Consider the following 26756-nt stretch of genomic DNA (forward strand, 5'->3'; position numbering starts at 1 on the left):
GGGGATTCCCGTGACGTAGCGCTGTCCTTATCTTTGCAATCAGCGCTTTCGCTTAATGTGAACACGGCTCGCTGGATGGAAGAAGTCCAATCGACAATTCTCTAGAAAATGTCTCCGCGACGTCACTTCATTTCGTCTTTCTGCGCAGAAAGAGGGAGACTCCGAGCTTGGAAAAAACGATCGATCGGATGATGGATGATGAATTGATTGCTGACGCCAGAAGAGAATGTTCAATAATACTATTACTCGACGCTATGAGCGAGGAGATCATCGAGTTGCATCGAAGTTCGGCATCACGAGGGCAGAGTGATCGGATCGCGTAAAACAAGGGATAGACCTCTCAAGAGAGCAGGTTTGCGTCCGTAAACGTGCATCGCTCGTTGCTTGGAAGAACCATTCACTCCGTGACGTGGGATGCGACACGCTGATGAAGAGTGATAAATAAGGCTTAGCAACAGAAATGATGTTGGGTGTTTTCGGCGTTCACGTAGGATTAATCCTCTCTTTTTTAACCATCGGTGCGTTTTCCACCTAGGCAGCTCCCGTGAAGATATCACAGCGATTCCTGTCCCCCAAGTTTGGGGATACATGGGGTCAGGATTCATCTGATATTGATGGGCCTCCATTTTCCAGCTGCTCTATCGGCCGAGGAAGAATGTTTATTCCGATGCCTCGACTTCACGCAAAAGCAACAGTTGTGCATCACAGCCGAACTGCAATGCAATGATTATGCGGATTGCCACGATGGTCGAGATGAAGAGCAGTGTGGTGAGCGAGCAATCCCGTCCTTCGGCTTTGGAACATATATTTTCTGATCCTTCTTTCAGGATTATAATGATTGAGCCTTCGCGAACGAACACAATCTGATCGCTTCTGATCGAACTTCGAAACGAGCCCCGACTCTAATCGATAGATCTCATGGAACTCGTTTATATAGCTTGCAAGGACTTCACCTGTGGCTCTGGTGGATTGTGCATCGATGCGGGGGAGGTGTGCGACGGGAAATTTCACTGTTTCGACAAGTCTGATGAAACGAATTGCTCAAAGGCCGACTACAAGAAAACGCATCTGTCTCTCCCCGAAGATGTGAGCAAGTCACAGCTGTCTAAATTTGCACCTGATCATCTGAACTCTAGGCGAGCCTACTACTCTCATGCCGAATATTTATTTACGATTTCAAAAACAGAGGCTCTGCATAAAACCCTGTGGTCGGTTCGGCTCCTGTTCTTTTGCGGCAAATGGATTAGCTGTCTGCAACTGCATCGCCGGCTATTCTGGTCCGTATTGCGAAGCCCAAACACTGGAGCATGTCAGCATTGGGCAGCTGTCCGGAAATTCATCGGAGGAAGTTTTCCCTTGCGGGGAAGGAACGATCCCCAAGGCTCTATTCTGCGATGGTGCATTGGATTGCCAAGATCGAAGTGACGAAACCAATTGCACTTGGGACGACTATGAGAAAGCGAGGCCGCATGTTGACCAGAAGATGCGATGCTTGATGCCATGCGTCCGAGGTTCCTGCAGCTTCGACAGATTCGGCAGAGCTCACTGTCTGTGCGAAGGAAACGCTGACGGGCTGCTCTGTGAAGGTCCGCTCCGCGATCATTTCGCTCCTCCCATCGGGAATTCAGAGAAAAGTAACTCGTCGAGCTTCGAATCGCCCGAGACTTCGACAGAAGAGTCCTTCGAACCTTCCACCATGCTTGTTTTCATAGCTATTTGCCTCTGCGGCGCCGTTCTCATTATCTGGCGCCTGAAGTAGGTAGAATACGATTTTTCGACTGGATGCATATTCCTGTTCTGCGCGAGGGTTGAACCTCATGCAAGCCTCCCAGCTCCGAGATATATCTCCATAACGACCACATGACTGCTTAATATAGATTGAATTCCAATAAATTCGTCAGTGATTCTCGGAATAAATCAGTCGCGTACTTACGATCCTTCCCCGCAGTAGCGGGGCGCAAACATCCAGAATGATGCCGAGCCCTCTGAGGGCCGACAGCTCGGTTGTGCTACCGAGAGCTCCGGCTGAACCCCTGTGGATATGACTGGTCAAAAGTGTCCAACGGGTTCCCGACAGAGCCACTCGATGCGGGAACGATATTTCTTCGCTGCGTCTGATTCCTATTCAGGACAAATCATGGGGTTACGACTACATCATATATCATTCTATGAGAGTTCAGGTGCTGGGTATACATGCAGAGTTGAGCCAGAGATCCAGAGTACTTGAGAGTATGCAGATGACAGCTGACTCGAAACGTGGCAATATAGACCTTCCTCCCGTCCAGCTCCCAGAACATGCTCGGAACTTGACGCCGCTTCTCACTCCGCTTGACGAAGACTGACAAAATGAGAAACAAATGCTCCGGAATGAGAAATATTTTCAGTCTCTTAAGCGCGAGGTATTCAGCGAAGTATACACGCAAAATGCACGACTGTATAAGGGACTACGATGAAGTATATGTATGGTGAACCTTCTTCATCCTTGAAGAGAGAACTACGATGGTGTCGGAGAGTATTGTTGAGAAGTGATTGTGTTTCACGGAAAAAACTGGTTCCCTCGCTCATATAAGGTGGGAGGGGGGCGAGGGGGCACAAAAACTATTCTCAGGCATGCTCTCCATTCAAACGCTGATGTTGAATGCTCATTCTCTTCTTACCCCCCTTCGATCTTTCGAGCAATTTTCGTTTTTCATTCCCGGGAGTCTACCTCGAAGGATGCTTCACTCCAATTCAGTGCGAATGTTCTGCACGAGGAAGAATTGATAACTTCTAAGCTGCGAACCTCCGATGAAAACAAGGGTTTCCCCCTGACTTCAATTCGATTTCCGGCAAACGCTTGAATGTTCGCCCGTCCTAAGTGCGGTTTTTCGCCGATGAAATTTCCGGGTAAATCGAAGCTCTAGCGATCGAGCATGGTAGTTTCGAAGTAAGAGCAACGAGGCGTGTTCCACCCGAGACGACTATGAGGAAGAGGGGTACCATTCAGATGGGGAGGTCCGCTGCTTGCAACCATGCATCTGAGATCAGCCGCTTCGATAGCTAGGGCGGAGCCTTTGCTTGCGAGAGGTAGATCCCAGTGGGGTGCTCTGCGGAGGTCTCACCCGGAATCACCCCCTTTTCGAATCGAGAGCCACACTGCGTGAGAATTCACTGCATGCGTGGCCGGAGGAGCCCTCACGAGACTTTTCTGCGTTCGACGCCGAAACGATCGGGATCCCTGCCGTTCCTCTGATAATTTGAATGGCCGAGTCAGAGAGGCGTCATTGTCCCAGCGCGTAGGGATCTGTCGATGTTCCGCGAGGAATGTAGGCGGGACGATATCGAAGATTCCGAAGCTCATCCGGGGGTTTTAGCGGGGAAGAGTCCACTTCTTCACTGCAAATCAGACGGGATCTTGTTTCAAGAATATCATCAGAGGTAGAGGCAGAGACGCACGTAAAAGTCTCATGATGGTCGTTCCCCGGTCTCCCTCGAAAGTGCATCTGGCACGAGCTCCTCCGGTCTGCTTGATGAGCACCCACGGAAGACATAGGCGCGTCTCCGACCCCTGATCACCTCCATCATGGTCAAGTCGTACAACTACAATGAAGAGCCACCTAGACTGAGGAGATCTGAGCGCCACTGGAGTCGTACTGACTCCTTGGGGGAAGCATCGACCGTACCGTCAGCAGGACTGCAAGACTTCGCTCGCCCGTCTACCCATTCCCGCCCTGAACCACTCTCTGACATACGGCGGCAGTCCAAGGACAGAACGAGACTCCGCGCCGGTTTTCGGTTTGGTTCATGATATTGACCCCCTGAGCTCGAGGGAATCTTGAGCTCGATAGAAGCTCGAATCTCGACCCTCTAAAAGCAGCGGTATGATACAGTCACCTCGCTCGAGAGCGTGGGTTATAGCGAGAAGACATGAAACTAGGCGCCGAGACCCGGATTTTGTATTTACAAGAATGAGGGATCCGTGTTCCTTGAAGAATTTCCTGGCCGTGTTCAAGACCACGTCGGACATCCCCAACGGGACAAGAGTTGATGATTTATTCCTCTTAGACTCTTCATGGACACGTACCCCAGAATACGACTCATAGCGGAGCTGGATCAAAAGCATTACCGGCACTGGCTACCATGGAGTGGGCCGATCAGCGACTTGAAAGTAGAGCGTGTAGTTTGCCATGATGCGAACTCCGGCGTAAACTAGAACGATAACGGAAAAAGCAAGGATGGCGAACAGCTCTGCGATAACAAAGTCCGGTCGCTCTGGAGTCCAGAGGTCTCGACGACTTTCACCCCGCCGGCATATCACGCTATCCTTAGCGACGACGTCTATCGTTTCTGTTTGTTTATTGCGAAAGAAAGAGATTTTTTCGAATTGAGCGATTCAGATAAAGAATGTTTGAAATATGTCTCCCTCTGTTGGGTCCTCTCCAGATGGATCTCAAATGGATGGAGTCCGACAAAGACGACTCAATCGATTGTGAGGGGGGGCTACCCGCAATACAGAGCTTCTCCATACTCCCGTTTGTGGTTTGATCGGAGAGGATGGCTCCTTAGACGCCGCGGGTCGTATCCCAAATCGTGAGGCGGTTGCAAAATACTGACCATCCTCTACTCCCCTGTATCCCGAAGAATAACCTTGGACTGCGTAAGAGACGCCGATTAGATGGGAACGTAACTGAGATACCGCGGACTGTCTAACCGACTCCGACCGGTTCGAGGGAAACTCATCGCCGTCATCTATCAAAGACTTGAATGCTTCCAAGACGCGATAACCGTATATACATGCAGCGATCTCATCGTCAGACGGAACGGAATGAGCGCAGATACCATGTGAAGACGCATTTTTCCGACCGGGATCTTGGGGGCCACGAGAAGGGGCAGACTTCTAAGCGAGCTGCTCTATGGATTCGAAATCGATGAGAATCGGTCGCACAGCTACCCACTGAGGATGATACAGTGACCCAGACGAGTCGAGTAGTTCCGACAGCCCCCTTGGCTAGCCGGGAAGTTCCGGATCGGTGCTCCGCCAAGGAGATCTCGAGGCTGCGTGGGATGTTGTTTGGGACAATACTCTGGAAGCCCTCTATGGGTTCGATCCAAATTATACACTGGGGGATAATTGCACCAAGGCCCAGAAGTATACGACCAAACCGAGAGCACGACATAAGGAGTCCATCCGACCCAAAATCTCTTGCTGTGATTCGAGCCGTGGAGGCTTGATGCGAATATTGCGGCCTCGTCGGTCCCGTAAGATGAGTATGGTGGGAACCCTGGCCTAATATCCAATCGATTCAGATAGGTATATGGATTCTGTAGCTTCAATTGGCCCATGCTGCGATCCCGACCGGCACTGAAGGGATCTCATCTATTCGGTCAATCAGGAAATAATTTATCTTCATATCACATTGGCACATCGAACTTATCACATCCCTACAACGCACATGGCTGGCTGCGCTTAAGACTCTCACTCGTCATTGAAATATCCGCTTATGCTGTTCTCGAAGGCTCTGCGATACGCGACATCTCCGCGGTCAATTCAGGAGAGTCTCCCGCGGGGGTTAGATAGATGGAAAAGTCTCGAGAACCATGAGAGGAGCTTCCGCGGCATGTCCATGCCGACTTAGGTGCGGCGAACCAGCTGATTCTCGAAAGTCGGACTAGAAGACAGTGTGAGTATAATCTCTGCGGTGAATATGGACTTCGTCGTTCGTTTTCGGTACTGCGATAGGTCTCAGTCAGTATAGCGGAGCTCATCGTCAGTGGAACTTTCACACGGATGAGTTCTGTGCGGGAGACACGACGGCATGCTCCTTCGCGAAATTCAGGAAAATTTGCTCCAGTGTCGTGTCGGACACTTGCACGTCTTCGAGTTGCAGCTGGGGGCTCTCACGCAGTTTCTCGATGCGCTCGAACACCTCGCTCCACCGGAGCCGCTGATCGTTGACATGAAACTGCAAGAGACACTGAAATTCGATTCGGTTAATTGTCGATAAGGCAATTCATCGAATGCTGGGCCAAACGATGAATAGACATGCCCGTGTCCAAAAACAGAACTCACTTGGTAGCTGCCCTTGAGCTCGCACTGGTCTCCGAACAGATGCAGCATTGCACTCTGTACCAGATGCGCTTGATCGTCTTCTGATGCTTTGGTCTTGATGAGCACCGTGAAACCTTGACCGTACCTTCTTTTCAATTGCTGACTGGATCCGAGACATCGGAAAGTCCCCCGGAGCATAATGACCAGTCGATGACAGAGAGCTTCGCATTCGTCCATCGAATGTGACGTAAGCAACACCGATGAGTTCAACTCTTTTTGAGCTTGAACGAGGGTGGCCCAGATTCTCCGGCGCGCTCCAGGATCTACTCCGGCGGAGGGTTCATCCAAGAACAAAATTGAAGGATTGCCGATCATCGCGATGGCAAGCGACAGTTTCCGTTTGTTTCCGCCACTGTACGATTGGCTGAGTTTATCGATATGCGGTCTCAAGTCAGCCATGGTTATCATGAAGTCGATCACGGTGTTCTCTACGCCTGTCGGAACTCCTCGCAGACCGCAGAACAGCGACAAGATCTCCCGCCCGGTTAGGAGATCAGCGAGCGCATCGAATTGCGGACAATAGCCGATGAACTCTTGGTAGGCATGGACCTTCGAACGAACGTCCGTGTGTTGAATATAGCTGTTGCCTCTGCTCATCATACAATCTCCGGTCAACATGCTGAATGTCGTGGTTTTTCCCGCTCCGTTCACACCCAACAAACCGAAACATTCATTTTTCTTTACATGGAACGAAACATCGTTCACAGCTCTCAAGTTTCCGTAATATTTGCTTATATCTTTGGCCACGAGTGCTTGAGATCGAATGTTGTTGTTGGTGACCAAATCATGGACCATTTGGCGCTCTTCCTTGACGGCCGAGTCTTCTTGAACCTCCCCGAAATCTTCACCTGAAAATTTATTGTCGCTCCCGTCAATCGCCGATGAGCGTCCTGACGCGAAATCTCATCCCGATGTACCGCATATAGCATGGTTCTCACTTTTCTCTTGATTCCTCGAACACGAGAATAGCTTTTTGATGCTGATGGAATCGGCCATATGGACGAACCTCCGGGAATTGAATTCGATCAGAATAAGCAGGAGCAAACCAACCAGACCCATTAAGGTCAGCGAGATGAGTTGGAAGCCGATTCCGAAGTAGATATCCATGTCGAACACTGAATGTGACTTGTAGCAGAATCCATCGGCACACTCTGTTTGGTGATTTGAAAAGCTTGAGTGGCACCTCGAATCGTCAGCATGAGTTCAATAGCGATCAATGGAGGAGGTACACTTACGACCGCAGAACTTCGATATAATTTCGGCTCGGTAGTCCGCTGAGCAGAGCTTCTCTGCACCGACAGCATCGAACACCGTCTTCACGCAACCATTCCGATAAACGGTTGCGAAACTCCACGAAGCGGAAAATACCGGAAAGAAGCTCAGCACGTAGAGATAGGGGTCGGCCTTGCCCTCAATTTGAGCTCGCAAATTTTCCAGAATGGCCAGAGGTACGCTCGCAAGGAGAGTGGCGACGAAATTTATCGTCAGGTAAATCGAGAATCCTGAGCTCGAATTGGTGAAAAGATAGGACGATACGTAGGCCCACGGTGTTGAGGCGACTATGAACACAACGAAGATCAGGAACATCGCGGCTGGAAATCCGAAACAGCTGTAAGACTCGGTTTCGAGGAGCGAGGAGACGATCCTCCATATAATGTATTAGGTAGTTTTTTTTTCGGCGGGCGATGGCTCAACTCTGTGTAGGATGGAGCGTATCGACTGTTGTGTCTCCTGACAAGCGGTCTGACAGACTTGTGCCGATACGAGTATTGCTCAGATTCGGGTCTGATTGTTTGTCAATAATGCGCGATCCAACTACCGAACGTTAGGCTCCCTTACGGTATTCATAGCCACGACAAAATTTTCGATTGATCTTGCGGAGCTCTCGGAACCAATCGGATAAGCACGGGAACACGGCTCATCTCGGGCGGTTGGGCACGAGGGTTTCGTGAGTTCATCCCTCAAAAAAGGCACAAAGCCGCGCCGGCCTGGCAGTTTCTCTCGACTTCTGACATGGAGAACCAACGGGCGCACCGTGACGAAAACCCAGCCCCTATCCTAAGCTGTGCGGGGATATCTCAGGCTATTGTCCTAAGGATTTCGTGTTGAGATTCCTAGGAACTCACGCATCGTTTCGGCGAGCGTGGTCAGAGCGCCTAGTGAGTTGAAGCATAAGAAGACGAAGAGGCAAAGGAGCAGCGATATCAACATCATCAATCCGTCGAAGGCGAAGTTTGACGCGATGTAAACGAGGGGATTGACTCCGGACATGATTTGAATCTGAGGAATACCAACAATCATCGTATGCAGATCACGCTCATGCTTTCAGCGGAAGAGGAAATGAATCAAGCGGCGAAAAGAGCGAGCTCAGAGTGTTATGGGAGTATCCATTCGAAAGATTGGTCACCAGTTTCGATTTTCTGACGCGTTCCTGTATCGGAAAGATGATTATCGCACACGATGCGTAAGAAAATATCAGACCCGTGAAGACGCCCAGGAGTAGACGAACTGAAAGCATAGCGGGGGAATATCACGGACTGACTCGCAGTGGTCAATGTCATCATATGCAACTCCTTGCATTACGACCTTTACCCGGAGCGTGACCTACTTCCTTGCGCTTTTTCCTGGACTGGATTCACATACGATAGGGCATCGAGGGGGTGATTCTCGATGGTCGTGTAGCTGTCCTCGCCGGTCAGTTTCTTCAGTTGCGCGGCTTGCCAATCCGCCAAAGCGGCGGCACCAACATGGTAAGGCTGTCCGTTGAAATAGATGCTGTTCGACCCCTTGAGCATACCAGCGTACGTGTGGAATTTGTAGGCCGTGGGATCTTCGTCCGCTGCAAGGATGTTCAGGCAAGCGTGAGTGTTTTCCGTACCTGACAGAAGATGCTACAGGGTAAGAGTCCAATCTGATATCAAGCGGACGTGAATTGGCCAACTTACCCCTTTCGAGAAATGCGTCGTCCAAAGCACTCTTAGTTCTGAGGGTGCTCAAGGATTCCATCCTGACTTTGGCCTTCTGGAGGCGCTCCTCGAAGAGATCTCCCACGGAATCTTGGGCATCTCCCGCGAGAAAACCTTTTGGGTCTTTCAAAAGTGACGTGGCGTCATAGGTGATGGACTGTGAAATTACGAAACGGAGCTGCACCCCGGCGAACTCTTCCGGAGGATCTATCACTACGGAGATAAGTGCAGATCACCTACATTCGACCGGATGACCCCGCCGCCGGGTATGAGGATGATCGCGATCACAATCGAGAAAATGATCGGTAACAGGGTCATGTAACCGATGATTTTCCAATCACGGCGCAAGCTGTGGAATCTCATTAGAAGAAGGGCAGCCATCTGCCGGAAAAGCAGGGATGGACCTCTCAGACGTTCGAACCTCGGGAAAGACTCTGAAAGCCGAAAGACGGCGGCGCGGCGTGACACATACAGGTAGCGTATTGGTCGAAGCCCGATCGTAGGATACTTATTGGTTGTTTCATGGAGGATTCCCTTTTCGGTGTTTCCCGAAAGCACTTTCTCGAACGAAGGCCCAGCCTCGCTCCTGATTCAAACGGTACCCCGTTATTCAACCATTCTTAATGATAGATCTCCTCACCGAAGACGTCCACCGCCGCTTCTTTCCCCTGATCCTCCTTCACCGGAAGATCCTCTTCCCGTTGACCAACTTTCAAAAACACGTCCTCCATCGTAGTGACGGAAACCCCGAGGCTCTCGACCTGAGGAAGGCGTAGCCGCTCAGCTATGTGTGTAGATATCGCTCTCTACACTTACATGTTGATATCGCTCTCGACAGTGTCGCCGAGGTTCTGACTTTTGTTGCATCCAGGTTTCCCGTGAATATTCAGATCTGAGTATATCTTGCTGTGGAAACGCTTACCCCGAGCTGCTGTTGGTTGTCTTCGAGCTGCCTGAACAGAGAGACCATTTGCACGGAACCAGGGAATCCAATGTTGATGACCGCCTCGTAGGACATGTCAGAAACAAGATGGATCTTGTCCGCACTCTCAGGCAGCAAGGACTTGATCTCCGAAACGATGGACTCAGGATCGAGGTTCTGGTCAATCTTCGTCACTCGGAGTTTGTATCCAGTCTCTGCAGAGGATCACGGGTCAGAGCTGAGAGCCGGATGGAAATCATCAACCATCACTGTGGGCACTGGGGTGAAGATCGTGTCGAATTACCGAATTTTCTTTTCAGGAACATTGGCGATCCAGCACACATAAGTTTCCCTTTGGCGATGAAAGCGATACGATCACCAAGCACGTCTGCCTCCTCCATGTAGTGGGTTGTCATGAGGATGGTCCTTCGGGTTCTTTCCTGATATTTGTATTAATGGGTCCGATGCGATCATTCTCTTCTAATCTCGTAGTCTAATTTCCATAAAGGAGTCCAATGACGCTCACTTGCTGCAAGAGGTCCCAAACTTTTCTCCTCGCTTCCGGGTCCAAGCCCGACGATGGTTCGTCAAGAATCAGTATCTGGAAAGGCGATTGGGCCAATATCGGAGTATTTCGTTTCCGACTTCAGGCTGCAGCATTCATTGCTTTCCCGCGGGGTACAAATTCAGGTAACCTACCGGACTGCCTCCCACCATCGCGTTGGCCAAACTGAGCTTTCTCTTCATTCCTCCAGAGAGAGACTTCGACAAAGTACTTGCTTTACCGATCAGTTCGAGTTTTTCCAAGAGAACCGTCACTTCGGAAGCGTTCGGCTTCGAAGTTTTAAGCATTGAGAAGAAATTTAGATGCTCTTCCACTGTGAGATCATCGAAAAGAACGTTGTGCTGCGGACAGAGTCCAACACCTTCACGGGCCTTCTTCGTGTTCTTCCGTACGTCGTAGCCATTGATCAATATATCTCCTCGGGTTGGAGGGAAAAGACCGGTGAGAATATTCATGGCTGTCGTTTTGCCCGCCCCGTTGTGACCGAGCAAGACAGTAATTTGGTTGCCGTAGAGATCTAGCGAGACATTGTCCACGGCGCGAACATGCCCGAAGTTGTGGGTGACCCGCTCGAGGCGTATCACGACATTCTTGGAATCCGTTCTCTCGACCATGTCTGAAGCCATGTTCGGAGAACCCTCGAAATCCGATAATTCGAACTTGTCGCTCACAGTCGTCTTCGGGAACCAATACGAATGTTGCAAGAAGAACAGAGGGGGCTTGGGCATGCCGTATTGCCAGGGGATCACCGCATCCAGGTAGAGGATGAGGAGCATCCACAGGAACCAGGATGAAATCATCATCAAGAGAACTCCTCCGAGGGATATGTTATCGCCCTCGATGACCGGGCTGAACAGGTTCGACCAATTGACTCCGACATCTACAGTGGAGAGTCAAGATTCACATGCCGTCCTCTCGCCAATTTCTCACTGGACCTGATCGGCTAAAGCAATGGCGATTCAGAAGAACCCAATGTGATTCCCGCGAATTCACAACTCACCCATTTCCTCCGCATAGAAGATGAGTTTCAAGGCCCAGTGTATTCCGCAAGGCGAATACATAGATGTTGCGAGCTTCACTGCTGCCGAGAGTGCCATGTAGTTTGAAGTTCCCGGAGTGTCGAGAACTGTGCTTAGGGCACAGCCGAGGGCCTGAGCGAGGACCACGAGGACAGAACCCAACTTCGCTGTGAATCCAACGCGGATATTAATACGATAGCCTCGCCGCTCAGGGGAGAATGTGAGATTCTAGGTGCCGGCCGGATGACCAGTCGCGAATACCATCTCTAATGAGATCGTCGATCACGGCAAATTCCCGACCGCTTCTGTCATTGACAGTCTATCGACGGATCCGTTTTGGCTCCGCATTCCAAGACACCGACGCTACGTACCTGACTTGACCAGGACAGAAATCAGTAATGCCAGCAAAATGATGCCGATTGCGTAGCAGAGTACCACGACGAAGAGCAGCAGCGGGTCCGTATTCGGTAGTAGTGAAACGTGACCGAGGCCAACTCGCAAGGCGACGGTCACAAGGATACACAGAGGAAGGGCATTCAGGAGTCCCACGAGGAACGCGTTGACCCAGTAGACTGAATCCGAAAGTCCCATCATACGCAAGAGTTCCTGTCGGTAGAGGACGATGTGAGGTGTATCCCAGCTACAGACGACATTCTCCAGGAGTGAATATCTCCAGCAGGCTGCTTAGCCGCTGCAGACGTTTTTCTGAATACCTAGTAGAATCGCGGATAACCACTCTATTTGCATCAATACTGTATCGAGAACTTACGCGGAGCCGCGACTCTTTGTCCGCCATGACATTCTTGGAATATGAGGACAAGAATATGATGAAAGTAGCGAGAACCAGACCGTCGGCAGCGTACGCTATGGAGCCGAGTATCGACCCGAGTCTGTAGCTGAACTTCTGCGTCGGCAGCGCTTGCATATACGGTAAGTCCACCTCGCCCAACTAGAAAATAGTTTTGCCCCGAATGATCGCTCAAGCTCGAATATCGCCCCAGGTATCGAACTGTACGAATCTCAGTATCTCGAACGCTTTCTCGGAGCCATTCTCAGAACAATCCTTCGGAAATTCGAGACTTGTAGTCGTGGAGAAAATCGAGTTATCTGGACGAAGACTGAGTCGTGTACCTCGGAACTGCTCACCTTGAAATAATTCAAATGCTCGACGAAGATCCCATTCATCAGTGGCCATAAATAATGAGTTTCCGTATAGTCGAAAGCAGGATTGATCGGATCCTGTCCATGTGAGTCGGGTGAACTCTCACGAGCGATTCGCGGTTGCTTAGAATTAGGGAAAATAATTTCCGTCATCATTGGCCTCGACCTCGGCCACCGCATCGTGTAAGACAGATTTTCCCGAGTCGGATTGGAGGGGAACTCGAGTCCGAATCCATAGAAGTACTTTTCGGCGTCGATCGCAGTTATCATTGCTCTCTCCGAGGAGAAACCCAGCGTCTTGACTACGGTGAGAAGAGAGACATTTAGAGGCGTCCCCTTGCAATTACGTATGCGTCAGGTCAACAGGTCAAGTCAGTAGGGAACTCACACCCTGATCTGAAGATTCCTTCCGTTATATTTTTGGCATAATCGGAATCCGGTGTGAAATAAATCTTGAGACGACTCCAGGCTGGAGCCGGTCCATGCTGCCGCGTGATGTCTCCGACTCCGAAAGGTCCAAGCGGAAGATAGCTCCTGGCCTCTCCACGAACTTCTTCACCGGCAAAGCTCTTGACCGGTAGTCGCTTCAACGCAAATAGAAGTCCACCTGAAATAAACGTCCCTACCTTGTATGGATTGCACAATCCCGAAAACTATGGCATCCGCCCGATCGGGAGAAAAGGCTCACAAGCGACCCCCGGAATGTTATTTCTCGGGATAGATCGCGCTCCGCATTGCTTCCTTGGCCGAGCAATGCTGTCTCCAATGATTTTACGAACTCGAGATGATCTCCAGCTTTCGTATTGAGGAACATCTTCTTCTCAAACGAGAAACTTACCCCAAATCAGAAGAGGGAACAATAATTCAAGAACCGCCAAGATATAATGTCGCTTGAATTTCCGAATAACTATGTCCTTTTGGAGCAAAGCCCCCAGCTGGCGCATGAAGCTCATGATGAGCCAGGAGCACAACTTCGTTCTATGAAAGCTTCCGTGGCTGTGCTGAGCGGGACAGGAATCACGAATGTTCTAACAAGATACAATCCGGCTTAAACAACCAGGCTAGGCTTCGCGGATGAATCGACTTTGAAAATGCCTCGCCCTCTTTTGCGCCTAGGATTTGGCGGATACCATTGTTACGGCAAGGAATGAATCGTGACTAAGACGACGCTTTCGAAAGATAAGCTGCGAAGGTCATGGATGCCAGTATCGCGGTGTTGTGGCACAAGAGGAACCGTATCCGGAGGGGGCGGTTGTCGAGTTCACTTGGAACCTTCGACGCGGCTCACCTCCGATTGGAAACACATCCTTAGTGAGCTTGGGGAAGCGTTCGAGAAGGATGACGTGCCATGACGTGCTGGCTCGGAGAAACTCTCTAAACATCGGGATTTATGAGTTCGCATCGATAAGCCATGAGTTCGTAACCGTAATTGGGAGAGTGTAATCGAGCTATTCGCGCCTCACGTCACCAGCGCAAGCCAACGCCGCGCCGCTCGGTCGCGCGATTTCGTGGGTCTGCCTTTCCGATTTCTTTTCTCTCGTCCCTCCTCCCGGCCTCCGGCGAGGGACTCGAGAGATCTCTGATCGGTTGGTTAGGTACCGGGATTCGGTAGGCGGTCGCAGCATCGGCATCGGGGGGAGCTTAAGCTCCCAATGATGGCCTCAAAACTGGACCATTCACGTCGCGTCTCCCACACCGGATCCCGACTATCGAGGTCCCATCCTATCCTGCTCGACGAAGCGACGTGAAGGAAAACTCTCGGAGCCCGGGTCATGCGACTTCTCGGAATCCCGAGAATTCTTTCGCGGAGAGCAAACCGCGGAGGAGATGGGATGCTCCTCGAAGATCGTGTACATCTCTTGCCATCGGTACTTCGACTCGCCTCCGTCGAATCTATCCTTACGTCGTGGGTCGCATGTATCAGGGAAGATGCTCTCGGCGTAGAGCTCCAACCGAGAAGGCCTACGGTTTGTGTACTGTGTGCGGATCATTCTTGCCGAGCCCGGTGGGCGGACACAGATCCACCAAGTCGTGCCCCCCCTTTCTCCCTCTGTTATGGGAGTCTTGAAGTACTCAACTTTTTCCCTCGCATATTCTGTCCATGGGATGCCCTTCCCACTCATGTCTCACCTTCCCTAAGGGTATTCACATAAGCCCCACACGTCAGTCGAATCTTTCGCTCTACCGGGTCGTGCGTTGATGCATTTTTTCCCCAGAGCTCATCTACGGTTCCCTCTAATTCCCCCTCAATTTTCTTCCTTCCGCGTTTGCAGTCTTCCTCTAAAGTATTCAATGTCACAATTTCCATGGGAAAAAAGTAGTCTGCATGATCGTGAGCGTCCGATGATATCCTTCACTTCATTAAGGAATGTGGACTCCATCCGGAGTTAATCAATTATTCTCGATCTCGATCAGACGAGGATCGGTGAAGGGCGGGAGCACACGCGAGCGGGGCTCTCATTCGAAGGCTCCAAAGAGTCCTCAGAGATTTTCCGGCAGGGTCTTCCGGCGCTGCCGAACGAACGGGATGCTTCCATATAGGTGGCCGCCGGGTCCTCTCGATAGATTGGCCCGAATATAGAGGGATTCTTCGACTTCTTCGACCCGGATGCCGTCCCAGTCGTAGCACGACTCCATACAGGGAAACGGATCCCCAGAATCACAATTGCTCTCTCATTGCCCATAACGATTGGAGGCGGCGCCGCGACGCAGATCCCCGTGTTCGTTTCGGAACAAAAACCGCGAAGCTTCGCAATCAGGGTCTCTTTCGCCTTTAGGAATTTCAGGGAGTCGATGGTTTCTCCCTCGAGGGTGTCAACTCTGACTCAGTCAAAAGTCGTTGGTTCCAACACTTCCTATCTGACCGTTCCTCCCGGGTACGAATCAATGCTCCTCTGTCGAGATCCCTCCCATCCCCCTCCGGCGTACCCCAGGGTAGCGTGGTAGGACCTCTGCTCTATCTTCTTTTCACCACCGACCTCCAAGATACCATGGAGCCCGGAGTGTCACATCGTACATTCGCTGACGACACCAAACTCTTCGCCGACGTATCTGTACCTGGTAACCGTGATGCGCTACAGCGTACCCTCGCTAACATTGAGACCTGGGCGAATCGCTGGAAGCTCATGATTTCGACTCCTAAGTCAGCTGTGCTCCATGTTCTTCATGACACCCCCTCTCACTACGCTCTGTTTGGTGACATCGTACCCGAGCGGGTCGGTGTCAAGGATCTCGGAGTCCTCATTTCCTCCAAGCTCGACCCCGATGCCCACATCACTGATGTCCTGATGAGGTCGGGTAGGGTTGCGAATTTCATCCATCGAGCGTTTGTTAGTCGACTGCCACGAACCTACATCAGAGCTTACAAGGCTCTCGTGCTTCCAATCCTGCTTTACGGGTCCCCAGCCTGGAGACCTTGGCTCATGAAGCATATCCGTGCCATCGAGAACTTCCAGAAACTCTTCCTCCGTCGTACTGCCTACAAGTGCGGTATTGACGTGAACTGCCTTGTACTCCCATCCATCTCTACGTTACTCGACGAAGCCGATCGCAGTCTCTGCCTTTCTATCATCAAAAACCCCGACTTCTCAAACTTCTTCGACTCCGCGCAGACCATCACAAGAGCCCAACGCAAATTCAAGGTTCCCCTTGCCCGGAAAAATGTTGTCCACCACTCCTTCCGATGGAGAGTGAGTCGCCGCTCTGACGTTAAGGAAATTCTTCCCGCTTGACCAAGTCTGTGTATCTTATTTCCTCGAGCTGATAAAGTAGAGTGTACACCGAGAGGAGTGAGCCTTCCTGCTTAGAATTCCAAAAGGCTTATGACTGGCACATTGAGAGGGAGTCGACCAACTGCTTGTGATTTGTGATACTGGAACGAAAGAACCGTGAATATCCCGGCACCGATGCGGCGGCAGCCTCCCCCCGTAGCGCTCTGCGAGCGTCGTGATGCGATTGATCCAAGCCTGGAATCATGGGATCAAAACCAATGGGAACCCTTACTTTCTTCATCGATACTCTTAAGCATTGACATCCGAATGGACGAGAGCAGAAGAGGTATAGTGAGATTCGGCATTTCTCGAATAGGTGGTAGCCACGGCTCATTTCGGACCAAAAACAGCCCCTTGAACCTCGGAGCCACAGGGGTGACCCCGGAACCCTGAAATGTTCCCTGAAACGCTCGTTAGAGTCGATTCCGCAGGAGTATTCCGCAAAAACTGCGATTATTGGGGAATTCACAGAAACGTACGGGGACTCCAGTCTGCTTGTTGAAGGTCCTTCTCCCGACTGAGCTCGGCCGCGATAGTGTCTCTAGGAGCATTTTCGCTCTTTGGAGCAGGGTTACGGGGATTTAGCTCTATACCGGCGGAAAGGGTGGAGGGACTTTGAAATTCAAGATTTCTCGCGGCCTATAGAACCTGAGGCACATTCTGTAGCAGAGCTCCTCGGTGCTTTATTCCAAATCTTGTTCGCTCCAGACCTTTTATGGGAAACACAAAAGCCTGTACGGTATCAGACACTGAAAACAGAATCCCCTACATACGTTCCGAGAAAATCTCCCGCTGGGATCTCCGTGAGCGTTGCTGAGGCACATTCTTTGGAGTGCCTCCAGACTGTACATCCGAAAGGAGCCGGATCTTCCTGAAATCCTAAGCAGCGACCCATGGTAGCGACCCTGCCTGACAGACCTTCTTCTCCGTACTGTAATATGCATATCGTCTTAAGCGCCAGTCCGATCGACGCCTCTCAAAACTTGACTGAGTCCAGGAGTTGCAGTCCTGATCCGCGACGCGCGGACTGGTCTTGGTTCTCGGTCTGCGTATAAGTTATCAACATACATAATGTATTTAGCTGATTGAGCAATCAAGAATATTCTTTCCGAAAATCGGCGCCCGTAAGTATTGAGTACATACTTCAGTAGCTCCTATCTCCTTGACTCCGTCAGGGACTCGACCAGTCGAAATACCTCTGCGTGAGTCGAAGTCTCTGCGGAGTTCGAGCGCTGCGGTCGGCTGGGAGAGGTCACAGTCCTCTGATACCCCATCCCTGATTGAGAATGACCCACGGTCCGAATGGATTGCATTGTATCATGATCTATCTCAGCAATGAAGACAAGCTCAAAGCTTTATCAATAAAAGTCTTCCGCGCTCTTCAATATATTGCATGTCATAACATTAGAGGAGCATTATCTTTGGACGATTTGAATCCATCGCCTCGAAACGCGAAACCAAGCGCAATTGACGGAAGCACTTCTCTTTGGAAACCACAAGGTATGACTGAGGTGTATGAACATTGTTTGCGTTTCGACATCTCGATGACTCTGAACCTCGAGCCACGGGATATTCCTCGGCGTTTCAGACGGAGAACGACGGCCCACTCGCTTCGCTCTCCGTGGCGTTCTCCTGTGCGAAGTTCAGAAAAACCTGTTCTAGGGTCGTATCGGACACCTGAACATCTTCGATTCGTAAGTTGGGATTTTCGCGAAGCTCTTGAATCCGTTCGAAAACTTCACTCCATCGTAGAGAGGCATCGTTGACGTGGAATTGCAGCATACACTAAGGATGAGAAATGTGATTTTGAGAGATCCATTCCCGTGAAACTTGAAACAAATCCTCGGAATGATCTCCCCTCATGCGGGATGTGCTCCGTTCGAACCCACCTGATAGCTTTTCTTAAGTTCACACCTTCCGTCGAAGAGATCCTCCATTGCTCTCCCCACATTGCTCAGCTGATCGCCACCGCTCGCCTCGGTCTTGATCGAGACTGTGAACCCTTGGCCGTACTTGGACTTTATCTGCTGGCACGATCCAAGGCAGCGGAAAGTTCCTTTGAACATGATGACGAGTCGATGACAGAGAGCCTCGCACTCGTCCATGGAATGCGAAGTGAGCACAATCGAAGAATTAAGTTCCCTCTGCGCCTGAGCTAAGGTGGCCCAGATCCTACGTCTCGCGCCGGGATCCACGCCAGCCGTCGGTTCGTCGAGGAACAACACGCGGGGGTTGCCGATCATCGCGATGGCTAGCGACAATTTGCGCTTGTTCCCTCCACTATACGACCGAGTAAGTTTATCTATATGGGGTTTGAGGTCCGCCATCGAAGTCATGAAATTGACCATGCCCTCCACTTCATCCCCGGGAACGCCGCGTAGACCGCAGAAGAGTTCCAACAGCTCCCGTCCGGTCAATGTGTCGACTAGCGCATCGAACTGGGGACAATACCCGATATATTCTTGGTAGGAGCCGAGTGTCGAGCGAACGTCCGTTCGCTCGATGTAGGAGTTCCCCTCGTTTATGTAAGAGTCTCCGGTCAAGATGCTGAATGTGGTCGTTTTGCCGGCTCCGTTGACACCGAGGAGACCGAAGCACTCATTCTTCTTCACGGAGAACGAGATGTTGTTCACGGCCCTCAGAGAACCATAGTGCTTCGTCACGTCTTTGACGACCAGCGCGAATGATTCGATCTGATTCTTCGCAACTGCCTCGTGAACTGCTTGCCGCTCCGCCTTGACTGAGGCGTCCTCCGGCACGTCTCCACAGTCCGCACCTGAGGGATTTTGTCAGGGATGAGTGGTAATGACCAGGAGGAGGGACAAATATTCATTATTCTCTCATCGCGAGAACTCCTCTCACCTCCTATCGAAGTCTTCCGCCAAGGGAGGAGACCCTTGACTAGATCAGCTGCGTACTCTGCTTTCCTCGTGTTCAATTCGATGAGCATAACGAGCGCGAAGCCCAGGCAGCCTGTCAGGACTAGAGCCACCAATTGGAAGGCAACTCCGGTGTAGAGGTCGGCGTTGAATACAGAGTGCTGTTCGAAGCAGAACTGCGCCGAAGACTCCCCGGAGCATGCTGTTGGAACGAGAAATGAGAGCATTAGGAGAGTTCGGCAAACTATGTCTTACATTAAGGAAGGACGCTGGGCAGTGCTTTGCGGGAAACTTATACTCACGGACGCAGAAAACAGAAATGTATTTCGGAATAACTGGGCTTGAGCAGATCGCTGCGATGCCCTCCTCGTCGAAAACGCTCTTCACGCATCCGTTCCGGTGCACGGTCAGGAAACTCCAAGTTGCGGAGAACACGGGTACGAAACTCAGAAATTTCAGATAGACGTCCGCTCTGTCTCCGATGAGTTGTGGAATATTCTCTAAGATAGCGAATGAGAAGCCGGCCACCAGGACTAGTAGGATATTCAGAGTATTGAACACCGAGAAGCCTGTCGACGAATTGTTGAACAAATACGAGAAAATATACGCCCAGGGTGTTGCTGAAGAAGCGAACGCAAGGAACACGAGGATCGAGGCCGCTGGAAGGAAAGGATTGAGAGTTCCCTCACAATTCGTTCCGCAACATCATGTATGCGATCGAATCCCCTCTCCGAATCTCCGAGCCCTTCGAGAAGCACTCACGGATGGTCTCGCCGAAAGTCGTGAATCCGTGAGCCGGGTTGAAGCAAAGCATGACCAGGAAGCAGAGCATCAGGTTGAGGAACACCGTAGTGGTATCAAACGCGAAATTCGATCCGATGTACACGATCGGTTTCACACCCGACATCGTTTGAATCTGGAATGGAATCGACAACCGCTGAGATGATCGCAGCTCGCTCCGTGGATTCGATCTCCTCCACCCAAAGCATCCTTGAAGGTGCCGATAGCGGAACTGTCCCCATCGAGGCCACTCACCAGCTTCGACTTTCGAACCCGCTCTTGGATGGGCGTTATGATGGTCGCAGAAGACACGTACGCGAACACGATTCCCACAAATAGGACTCCGACCGTCCGCACTGAGTCGAGATTAGAGAGCGTCAAATGTAGCGAATGTACAAGAGGTGACCCTTCCAAGATTAATCATCGCATTCGAAAACTGTGATTAGCCTTACTCGCACTGACGATCGACACCATGGGCGGTTTGAAGGACTCCGGTTCGAAGGGATGATTCGAAACTGTCACCGAACTGGATCGGCCAGTAAGGTTGGCGAGCCGAGCGGCTTGCCAGTCTGCGAGAGCCGCAGCACCAACGTGGTATGGTTGACCGTTGAAGAAAATGCTGTTCAGTCCCTTGACTACGCCGGCCGATGTGTGATATTTGAATGCGTTCAGATCTCTCTTGGCTGCAATACGATCACAATAGACTCTTATCACCCTGAGCAGCGAAGATTTCCTTTCCCTCGCTTCACGGATGGGAAACGAATCAGAATGATTGGAATCGGGGCTAACCTTCCCCCAAGAAGAAATCGTTCACGGCTCCTGTCGAACTGAGGTTGCTCAAGAATCCAATCCGAACACCGTCTGCCGAGAGACGTGTCGTGAACGCATCTGCCACGGGGTCCGGGACGCTACCTCCCAGAAAACCACGCGATGCTCCGAGCAGCGAATTTATGTTGTAGGTGACGGTCTGCAGGGATCAGTGAGATTGTAGGAAGTTCTCGACTGTGGATCCTGTGGCTCGGCATCGCGGAGTGGGTGATCATTCGACTTACCTTTGTCTGCGACGAAGTCTCTCTCGGTATCATGCTTAACACATAAACGATCGCGAATATTAGAGGGACGAGAGTCATATGATATAACACTTTTCCGTCCCGTGAACAGCTCCGGAATCTCATGGTCAGGAGGGAGAGCATCTGCCGTAGGATCAGAGAAGACCCATTGAGACGAGTGAACTTGGGGAACGATTCTGAAACGGAGAGATCGAGTCGTCCTGGATTCTGATGTGCGAGATGAGATTTCGGTGGAGGGGATGATGCTAGGCAGACATCTCCCGGCAGGTCGTCAGCTTACCGAACAGCCTCGAAGAGGATTCAGGCTCAAACCGCGAAGCGAGATCCTCTTCACGCTGGCCAACTTTCAGGAAAACGTCCTCCATCGTCGTTACCGAGGCTCCCATGCTTTCGATCTGTGAACAGACCGTGTCTCATGTTAGCGAGGAGCGGTGCCCGGCCCCAGAAACAACGACGCCGAAAACGGGAAGAGAGCACAAACCCCGAGACTTTCTCTGTTGTCCTCAATGAATCTGAACAGGGAGATCATCTCTGCCGCGCCCGGGAATCCTATGTTGATGACGAACTCATATGATAAGTCTGACACGAGATTCACATTATTTGCGTTCGGGGACAGTTGGTTCTTGACGGCTGCGACCACAGATTCTGGGTCCAGGTTTGGCGAGGCTTTTGTCAGACGCAGTTTATAGCCAGTCTCTGCAATCAATGCGATTCCGTTGTATGTGTTCTTACGGGCGATAACGATAATTTCGATTGGGTAGTTATCGTGAGACGGATGCGAATTTCAGGGAGAGTCTCTCACCGAATTTTCGCTTCAGGAACATGGGTGAACCAGCACACATCAATTTCCCCTTCGCAAGGAACGCTATGCGATCCCCCAAGACGTCGGCTTCTTCCATATAATGGGTTGTCATGAGAACCGTCCTGCGCGTACGCTCCTGCCGAGAATGCGGTCGATATTATTCACATTCTGTCTTCCGGGACCCCTGAACCACACCAAGACTGCTACTGGAGTTTCACGATCAGGATGACGTCTAATATCCCACTCAAATCAGATAAATTCGAGACCAGATCCTCCCCATCCCGCAAATTGAGGATTGAGTCGCCGCTCTCACCTGCTGGAGCAAGTCCCAAACGAGTCGCCGAGCTTCAGGATCCAAGCCCGAAGATGGCTCATCCAGAATCAGAACCTGTAAGCAGTTTTCGAATGGTTTCTCGAGATATTGAGACTTTTCCAGTCAGAGGTTCACATAAGAAGAGATCGGTTCCGAGTCATGAGCGAAGCTCCGCTTACCGAGCTTCCACCAACCATGGCGTTCGCTAAGCTGAGTTTGCGTTTCATTCCCCCCGAGAGCGATTTGGATAGTGTTCCCGCCTTGGCATTCAATTCGAGTTTAGTCATTAGATCTCGGACCTCATTCATGGACGATGAGGAGGATTTCAAATCGGAGAAGAAATGAAGATGCTCTTCCACAGTGAGATCATCGAAGAGAACGTTGTGCTGCGGGCACAAACCCACGCCTTGTCGGGCTTCTTTCGTGCTCGAGCGCACGCTGTGTCCGTTTATGTAGATCTCACCGCGCGTCGGTGGGAAGAGACCAGTCATGATATTCATCGTGGTGGTTTTTCCGGCACCATTATGACCGAGTAGTACGGTTATCTGGTTCCTGTACAAGTCCAGGGAGAGATTATCTACGGCGAGTAAAGCTCCGAATTCGTGGCTGACTCCCTGGAGACGTATCACCACCCCCGCGGCATTCGATGACTCCACCATGTCGTCGCCGAATGAGTCTTCCTCGGAATCCACGGAATCCTCGAGTCTCACTAGATCCGAGGCGACTACCTTCGGGAACCAGAACGAGTATCGCAGGAAGAAAAGGGGATGTTTCGGCATCCCGGATTGCCAGGGCACGACCGCGTCCAGGTAGAGAATGACCAGCATCCAGATGAACCACGATAATATCATCGTCCCGAGGATGGACCCCAGCGTCACGGTATCCCCTTCGACGGCTGGCTGGAACAAGTTGGACCAATTCGCCCCGATGTCTGGAAGACAGCAGGAATCAGAAACCCCCTCAGCTTACGGGTCAAGACTCTTCGATTTGTGGCGAATATGAAGCATTCCGCTCAAAGCAAGCATCGGCTTCTCGGAGACTCCGCTAGATCAATCGTTCTAACGTGTCTCCGATCAGCGGAGTCTCATCTCCCTATGTCGGGTATTAGCCAAAGATTCCGGAAGCATTGCTGATGATACAGAATGGCGGGTCCCTCCTCCGCCTTTCAAAGGAAGGTCTGTAATGGAATCGATTGCCACGTCCAATACCTCTACGCTCCCAGAGAAGCATGATTTTGAAGGCCCAGTGGAGTCCGCAGGGCGACAGCATGGATGTACTGAGTTTGATGAACTTGGATCCATTGACGTAGTCTGCCGTAGAGGAGGAGAGAGGATCCAGACGCTGCATCAAGAATAGAGAGCACGACTGTGCGAGGATGACGACAAGGGCTCCTAGCTTAGCTGAAAATTTGACAAGAGTGATTCGCACGGCCCTAACCGAGGAGTTTTCCAAACGACTGGGCTGAGGTGACTAGGACCTCGGCGCCAGCCGATTCCCAGAGCCTCGATCGAATTCCTAATCTTGCGCGGACCAACCTGATCTGATGAGCACAGACACCAAAAGAGCCATGAAAATTATTCCGACCGAGTACGCGATCAGAGCTACGAATACAAGTCCGGCATTCGAATGAGGGAGGGTCGCGATGTTTCCGAAATTGGTGCAAAGAGATACCGTTACGAGGAGGCACAGAGGAAAGGCGTTGATGAGCCCGACGAGAAACGCGTTAGTCCAGTAGACGAAATCCGACAGACCCATCATCCGTAAGAGTTCCTATAAATCGTTCAATGAATATCATCCGCTGTCTCAACTCACGAGGAGTGAGTATAGTTTATGAGTTCATCGTCGAGAGTACAGAATGGGGCTGCTCACTCTGAGTCGCGTTTCCTTGTCTTGCATGATATTCTGTGCGTAGTTGCCGAGGAAAACACAGAAAGTGGCAAAGACTAAGAGGTCGAAGACGAGAAAGATGATCTTCAAGAGCTCTGCCGTGATATCTTCCGTGTAGCTCTGAGTCGGTAAAGGTTGCAGAAGGGGCATCTCCACGGTTTTCAACTGCAACGAACGGATATTCGTTTCTCTCAGCTGACTGACCTCTTCCCGAAGTTATCCTCTCCTGAGTGAAAAATCAATGACAGTCAACACAATGACCCCACGAAAGTTCGGCAGGACATGGAAACTCACCCCGAAAAAGTTCAGATGCTCCAGGAAAAGCGCGTACATGAGCGGCCACAGATATCGCAACTCGCCGCTGGATGGTCCATCGAAATTTCGGGGGCGGCTGCTCTCCTTGAATATCTCGTCCGTATTCATCTCGATCGAATTTTGCCACCGCATCTCGTATTGAAGATTACTTTCTCCTGAGTCTGGCGAATAGAGAAGACCCAACAGGGTCTGATCTCTCGTGCCGTTGTTGACAGCAATTTTCATTTCAGCTTCTGTTGCGAATCCCTTGACGATGTCTGCACGAGAGGGAGCGTTGCTTAGCAAAACTCGCGATATGGAAAGCGAATCATTCCGAATCGGAGCCGAACTTCGTGAATCTTGACGGATGCGACAGGATGATCGTCTCAAGAGTCGGACTCACACTTCTTGTTCACGAAGACGCTCTCCGTGATTTTCCTCGTGTAATCATTGTCCGGCGCGTAGTAGATATTCCTCGAGCTGGTGACCAAATCATCGAAACTCTCCTTACTGAAGGGACCTACGCTCCTGTAGGTTTTCGCGTCTACTCGGGCTCCCGATCCGGATTGTTCCGAAGCCCGGGTCCAAATATATACATAGAGAGCTGAAAGGGCCGTAGACTTTACTCGGGGCTACTCAGGGTGAAAGAATGAGATGCTCACTCTGGAGTTTTGTCGACACAGAAAGCATCCCTGACAGCTGACCGTCGATGATTCGATGTTTACTCCCGAGGCTCCCGATTACCATGAACACGTATGCTCTCGCTTTGCATCAATGTACTCACCCCAGATCGAGATGGGAATGACGAGCTCCCACGCCGCCCTAATGTAGTGACGCTTGAATTTCCGTATGAAGATGTCTTTACGCAGCAGCGCCCCTAGCTGACGGAGAAGGCTCATAATGGCTTATCCGATCGGCCCCGGGAAGCACAGGTCTGAGGGTTAGGGGGGTCCCCCGACAGGTCGGAATCCTCGAGATTTTCTCGGCTGATAGCGGATTGCCGCAACGGGGGAAAGTCTTCTCGTCGACACTCAGGCGAACCTCCGTGGGGATTCACATGGAGCTCCGCTCGGCAGCGAGTCTGTGGAAACACCAACACCCTCGTCAATGCTTGGACTTCCTAACCATTCAACATAGTACCACCTGACGTAATTTTCTAAGAGCTTGCTACAAGGAATACTTCGGACTCCAAAGCATAGTTGTCGAATCGAAGCAGCGCTGCCGGCGCGGTTCCCACTCGACGATCCACAGCGATTACGAAAATATCCTGTCGCGAGATAAGGACCAAACATGTTTGTTTAATTCTAGCCCTAGTCGCTAGTCTCGCTCTTGGTCGCGATATCCGGGCATTCATTGAATCGCGAATCCGAGCCTCCACAGCGCCTGGGGAATCGAATGGAAGCAGAACCCGTTCTCTTTTTGCTCAGTGTCGGTTTTGGTATATCGATGCGATCGTAATACGAAGCAGCAGCTCAGTGCAGGCTGTCCCATGTCATACCATGAAGGTTCATCTCATGGAGGAGAAAGAGTGCCCTGGCTTAACGAAGGTTCGTGTTCGGGGAAGACCCCGCGAAGTCGCGGACGCAACACGAGAATTCCCTAGCCAGGCCTCTCCCTATGATCCTCTCGGAATCAAACAACGGGGATCTTCCCGACTTCTTATTTATTGAACAATATTGTCACGGGGATCTTGAATCGGTGATAATATCTAATGCGGGGTCTCTTGCGCCCAGCTGTTGTGGACCGCTGCTCATCAGTATCATCAAGAACACTCGGATTCTGCGCGATTGCCATTCAGCCAGCATGGTCCATGAGCTATGAAGTCACTTGATGCCCACGATCGTCTCTAGATCACCTTTGCGCTGATGCTACGTAGAAGCCGAACGAAACCACAGGATATCCCCATTCGAACTTTGGAGAGCGTGACGGCACGGAGTTCCCGAGTGAGGATGTCGCTGCACCCTCACAAGAGAACCTCACACTTTGAACTCTATCGGAAGTACCGCCGGAGTCTACAGAAACAAGTCGGAAGCGTCATGAGTTCCCATCCGTTTACACAGCATACCACCGGATGCACAGCCGCAGCGTTGCCGTTACGCCGAAGCCGCGTGACGCATTAATTGTCGAGCTGAGCCACAGCGCACTTCCAAACATCAGAGTGGATGAGCCCTGACGAAATGGATATTCTGTTGATTCAACTCATCAGGTGGGAATATGGAGTCGGCGGCTGCTCGACTTTA

At 51.2% G+C, this 26756-nt stretch overlaps 4 protein-coding genes across 4 annotated transcripts; 1 reads left to right on the plus strand and 3 right to left on the minus strand.

The window, feature by feature from the left end:
• Positions 1-5372: 5372 nt before the first annotated feature.
• Positions 5373-11638, minus strand: LOC100903274 (ATP-binding cassette sub-family A member 1). The gene is made up of 15 exons (XM_029111643.1): positions 11542-11638; positions 10676-11421; positions 10503-10577; positions 10281-10416; positions 9977-10191; positions 9695-9815; positions 9295-9488; positions 9034-9211; positions 8697-8927; positions 8496-8596; positions 8215-8368; positions 7324-7680; positions 7027-7239; positions 6023-6936; positions 5373-5954 (listed from the first exon to the last, which is right to left on the minus strand). Exons 1-15 carry the CDS (start codon positions 11636-11638, stop codon positions 5760-5762), a joined length of 3927 nt encoding a protein of 1308 aa, XP_028967476.1. The 3' UTR covers positions 5373-5759.
• Positions 11639-11788: 150 nt separating this feature from the next.
• Positions 11789-13744, minus strand: LOC108864340 (ATP-binding cassette sub-family A member 3). Its single transcript, XM_029111644.1, has 6 exons — positions 13560-13744; positions 13110-13328; positions 12707-13023; positions 12330-12509; positions 11932-12166; positions 11789-11826 (listed from the first exon to the last, which is right to left on the minus strand). The coding sequence occupies exons 1-6, from the start codon at positions 13672-13674 to the stop codon at positions 11789-11791; spliced, it is 1104 nt and encodes a 367-aa protein (XP_028967477.1). The 5' UTR covers positions 13675-13744.
• Positions 13745-15711: 1967 nt separating this feature from the next.
• On the plus strand, positions 15712-16452 carry LOC108864341 (uncharacterized). Its single transcript, XM_018639776.1, has one exon. It carries the CDS (start codon positions 15712-15714, stop codon positions 16450-16452), a length of 741 nt encoding a protein of 246 aa, XP_018495292.1.
• A 1372-nt stretch (positions 16453-17824) lies between these two features.
• LOC100903419 (ATP-binding cassette sub-family A member 1) lies at positions 17825-24291 on the minus strand. The gene is made up of 17 exons (XM_029111645.1): positions 24205-24291; positions 23871-24105; positions 23544-23735; positions 22515-23266; positions 22336-22410; positions 22023-22158; positions 21702-21916; positions 21501-21615; positions 21203-21420; positions 20940-21117; positions 20603-20833; positions 20406-20506; positions 20133-20286; positions 19673-20029; positions 19354-19572; positions 18381-19267; positions 17825-18276 (listed from the first exon to the last, which is right to left on the minus strand). Exons 1-17 carry the CDS (start codon positions 24229-24231, stop codon positions 18076-18078), a joined length of 4293 nt encoding a protein of 1430 aa, XP_028967478.1. The 5' UTR covers positions 24232-24291; the 3' UTR covers positions 17825-18075.
• Between the last annotated feature and the right edge of the window lie 2465 nt (positions 24292-26756).

This window comes from Galendromus occidentalis, unplaced genomic scaffold, assembly GCF_000255335.2.
Source record: "Galendromus occidentalis unplaced genomic scaffold, Mocc_1.1 scf7180000077456, whole genome shotgun sequence".
In the NCBI taxonomy this organism is placed as follows: Eukaryota; Metazoa; Arthropoda; class Arachnida; order Mesostigmata; family Phytoseiidae; genus Galendromus; species Galendromus occidentalis.

Excerpts from the sequence above, each read along its gene's own strand:
- LOC108864340 (XM_029111644.1), bottom strand. The coding sequence starts at position 13,674 with ATGAGCTTCATGCGCCAGCTGGGGGCTTTGCTCCAAAAGGACATAGTT. Across the intron at positions 13,329-13,559 it reads GTTCCCTCTTCTGATTTGGG|GTGGACTTCTATTTGCGTTG; the intron begins GTAAGTTTCTCG and ends CGTTTATTTCAG. Across the intron at positions 11,827-11,931 it reads TTCTGTCCTGGTCAAGTCAG|AGATGGTATTCGCGACTGGT; the intron begins GTACGTAGCGTC and ends CGATCTCATTAG.
- LOC100903419 (XM_029111645.1), bottom strand. The coding sequence starts at position 24,231 with ATGCAAGACAAGGAAACGCGACTCAGA. Across the intron at positions 20,507-20,602 it reads GGTGTCGATCGTCAGTGCGA|TGCGGACGGTCGGAGTCCTA; the intron begins GTAAGGCTAATC and ends ATCTCGACTCAG. Across the intron at positions 18,277-18,380 it reads AACTTAAGAAAAGCTATCAG|TGTATGCTGCAATTCCACGT; the intron begins GTGGGTTCGAAC and ends TCTCATCCTTAG.
- LOC108864341 (XM_018639776.1), top strand. The coding sequence starts at position 15,712 with ATGGAGCCCGGAGTGTCACATCGTACATTCGCTGACGACACCAAACTC.
- LOC100903274 (XM_029111643.1), bottom strand. The coding sequence starts at position 11,638 with ATGGCACTCTCGGCAGCAGTGAAGCTCGCAACATCTATGTATTCGCCT. Across the intron at positions 11,422-11,541 it reads CTTCTATGCGGAGGAAATGG|ATGTCGGAGTCAATTGGTCG; the intron begins GTGAGTTGTGAA and ends TCTCCACTGTAG. Across the intron at positions 9,816-9,976 it reads ACAACCAACAGCAGCTCGGG|GTCGAGAGCCTCGGGGTTTC; the intron begins GTAAGCGTTTCC and ends CGCCTTCCTCAG.